At 40.2% G+C, this 3,060-nt stretch overlaps 1 protein-coding gene across 2 annotated transcripts in view; it reads left to right on the forward strand.

The window, feature by feature from the left end:
- The first annotated feature begins 2,271 nt into the window (after positions 1–2,271).
- vsx1 (visual system homeobox 1 homolog, chx10-like) overlaps positions 2,272–3,060 on the forward strand; it is a 5,670-nt gene continuing 4,881 nt past the window's right edge. For both annotated transcript variants that reach the window (XM_023395657.1, XM_023395658.1), the window contains exon 1: positions 2,272–2,748. In XM_023395657.1, coding sequence (XP_023251425.1) covers positions 2,316–2,748 — 433 coding nt within the window. In that variant the 5' untranslated portion in view covers positions 2,272–2,315. The remainder of the gene's footprint in view (positions 2,749–3,060) is intronic.

Here is a 3,060-nt window from a genome sequence, read left to right on the forward strand (position 1 = left end):
TGACACTTAATTTTATTATTAGGAAAAAGTTTCTCTGCAGAAACTTTAGTGGCGTCACTTTATTGAAGGAGTTTGATCAGAATCATTTAGGAAAAATCTGTAAAATAACAGTTTTTCTCTGTAGAAATATTAATGAAACTTTCTGTAAAGTTATTGTTTTTACACTTTATTTGAATTAGGGACATTTTATTTTAATTTTACGGTCTTTGTTTAGCAGCTGCTGCTGCCAGTCATTTGACTGTTTTTTATGATTTCTTTTTCAGTACAGAATAAAAGTCACCTGAGAGAAAAACAACCGGATCATTTTTTACTCCATATGAAAAAAACATGAACTCAGTTTTAACTTAAATGTCACTAAATTAAAACGCACCCTTACCTGAGTGAAACAGTTGAAAAAATATGAAAAATATACGAAGAAGAAGAAGAAGAAGAAGAGGGAGAACAACAACTGAAGAAGTGACATCAGTGTTTTTACAGTTTCTTCTTCTGTGAAAACGCTGCTCTGTTTATGATTCAGGGAACCACAGTGTGTGACGGTGTAACTGGACGTGAGAGCTAAAACATTACACTGACACATCATCATCATCATCCTCATCATCATCATCATCCTCATCATCATCATCATCATCCTCAGTGAGACGGAGTGAAAATCAGCTCCTCATGATGAAAGTCAGTTTGGAAATTAGGGCCAAGTTAGTGTTTAATCCCTGGAGATTGACTGCAGGCTGGCAGCGTGTGTGTGTGTGTGTGTGTGTGTGTGTGTGTGTGTGTGTGTGTGTGTGTGTGTGTGTGTGTGTGTGTAAGAAGGTAAAAATGGTCAACCGGTTTTAAAAAGCAATTAGAGGAATCTGCTTATGAGAGATAATTAAAGCAAATTTCAGGCAGTTTTGAACTTTAATCTCAGTGTTTGTGTTTTTACGTCACAGTTTCACTGAGTCGAAGCAAATGACTCAGATTAAAGACAGTTAAATCTCCTCAGTCACACACAGCTCATTTTCCATCATGTGAAGTTAAACAGCAGAAAGAAAAACTGTTTGTTTGTGAATTTAAAGCAAATGATGAAAATCTGCTGCAACAAAATGAAATGAAAATAATAAAGATATTATAACAGACATTATTATTGAGCTTTAACAGGTCATCAGTTGCTTTATTGTTTTTATTATTCACAACATTAGGTCCTTTATTTATTCCCAATGCTAATCAATACCAATCAATCACTTCAGTTTCAGTTACAGCGGGAATCAATGCACATGTGTTTTCAGTTCAATAATTTTGTTTTTTGAGTTAATTTGCTTGTATGTTTTAATTATATGAGATCCGTCTTTTCTTTCATCTTTACATTTGTTTAATACGCGTTTAAATTTCGTTTTATTCTTGTATTTATTTATTTATTTTTACTGTTTCAACTTTGTGATTCACTGTTTCTTATTTTATTTATTATTTTTTAATCTCATTATATAAAATAATAATGATTTCATAAATTCCCTGGTTCCATAAACTAACCACTAAAGGAATTAACTAACTCACGAAACGAATAAACAAACTAACAAACAAACAAATAAATAAATAAATACCTGATCAACAATCAGACCAATAAATATTCACATAATTAATATTTCATCTTTTTTTATCTTGTATTAATTTTATTAATTTATTTTTCGCTGCATTAGTTACAATAAACAAACATTTTCATTTTATTTTACAAATAACTTTTTAGAAATAAATTTTCTCTCCTGTTTATTTAATTATGGTTGTTTATGTTTATGTTTATCAGCTGGTCTAAAGATGGCGCGAATAAATTACAAAGGAATAAAACATTGAGACAAAATGTGATGTTTTAGTTGTTGATTTTTGATAATTGATCAGATCGGTTCCTCGAGGCCTCGGTTCTGTTTCCCGCCTCTCCTCTGGTACCTTATTGATCAGTGTAGAAGCTCATGATCCTGGTGATGTTTGACTCTGATCCAAGATAAACAATATAACTGAAATATTCTCCTCCTCCTCCCCCTCCTCCTCTTCCTCCTCCCTCTCCTCCTCTTCCTCCTCCTCCTCCCCCTCCTCCTCTTCCTCCTCCCCCTCCTCCTCTGGATAAAATCCTGATCGGATTGAAAGAAAATTGGTGGCAATTAATCCTCTGGGATTGAGAGGAGACAAATGGGAACGCCCACTCTCACTTCTCTCACTTCTGATTGGATGTTGCTGTGACCCCTGGAGACCGGAGCGGGATAAATGGAGCCCGCCACCCGGCCCCCTCAGGTCTGTCCATCCTTCTCCTCCTCCTCTTCCTCGGCGCTGAAGGACCAGAGTTGACCCTGATGAGCATCATGACGGGCCGGGAGGACGTTGGCGAAGAGAAGCCCAAAGTGAAGATGTTATCTCCAGGATTTGGGATTGATAAATCCCGGCTGCACGGCTCCGGGTTCCGGTCTAAAGGCTTTGCCATCACCGACCTGCTGGGCCTGGAGTCGGACCTGCAGGCGCGGCAGCAGCCCGGAGGTGCTCCGGGTTCGGGCCTGTCGGCGGCGTGCTCCGGGCCCGGGGCCGAGCCGCAGGGTGCCAGCGGCGGCCTCGGAGGGTTCTCCTTCCCGGGAGGGTCGCTGCCGCTCGGCCTCGGCTTCCTGTGCAGCCTGGCGGCTCAGCAACCGGCCGGAGCGCCCTGCTTCCTGCCCGGGCACCTGCCGCTGCTGCAGGCCCGGGCCGACAGCCACTACCTGCAGAACCTCGAGGCCCAACGGGACGCCTACTCCGGTACGGCCCGGCCCGGCCCGGCTCGGCTTTTACTCTTTTATTGCTCAAAGTGTTTAACGTGGCCTGACGAGTGACAGAACCTGGATCGTTGTCACCTCGGTTTAGTTCGGTTTGACTCGTGTTTTCCTAGTTTTTAAACAGTTTATTGAATTTGGCGGTTTTTTTTACTCTGAACCTTTGAACTGGACTTTTTTTATTTTTATTTAATTTGTGTTTTAAAAACGACATTTAGTTTCGTGTAAGTTCGGCCCTGCTAATGTTTCTACAACCTTTTCTTCGTTAAAAAAACAAACAAGAAAACGTTAAATTTAA

The sequence above is a fragment of the Seriola lalandi genome, unplaced genomic scaffold (assembly GCF_002814215.2).
Source record: "Seriola lalandi dorsalis isolate HSWRI2012SDOR001 ecotype SW California unplaced genomic scaffold, Sedor1 jcf7180002054967, whole genome shotgun sequence".
Lineage (NCBI taxonomy): Eukaryota > Metazoa > Chordata > Actinopteri > Carangiformes > Carangidae > Seriola > Seriola lalandi.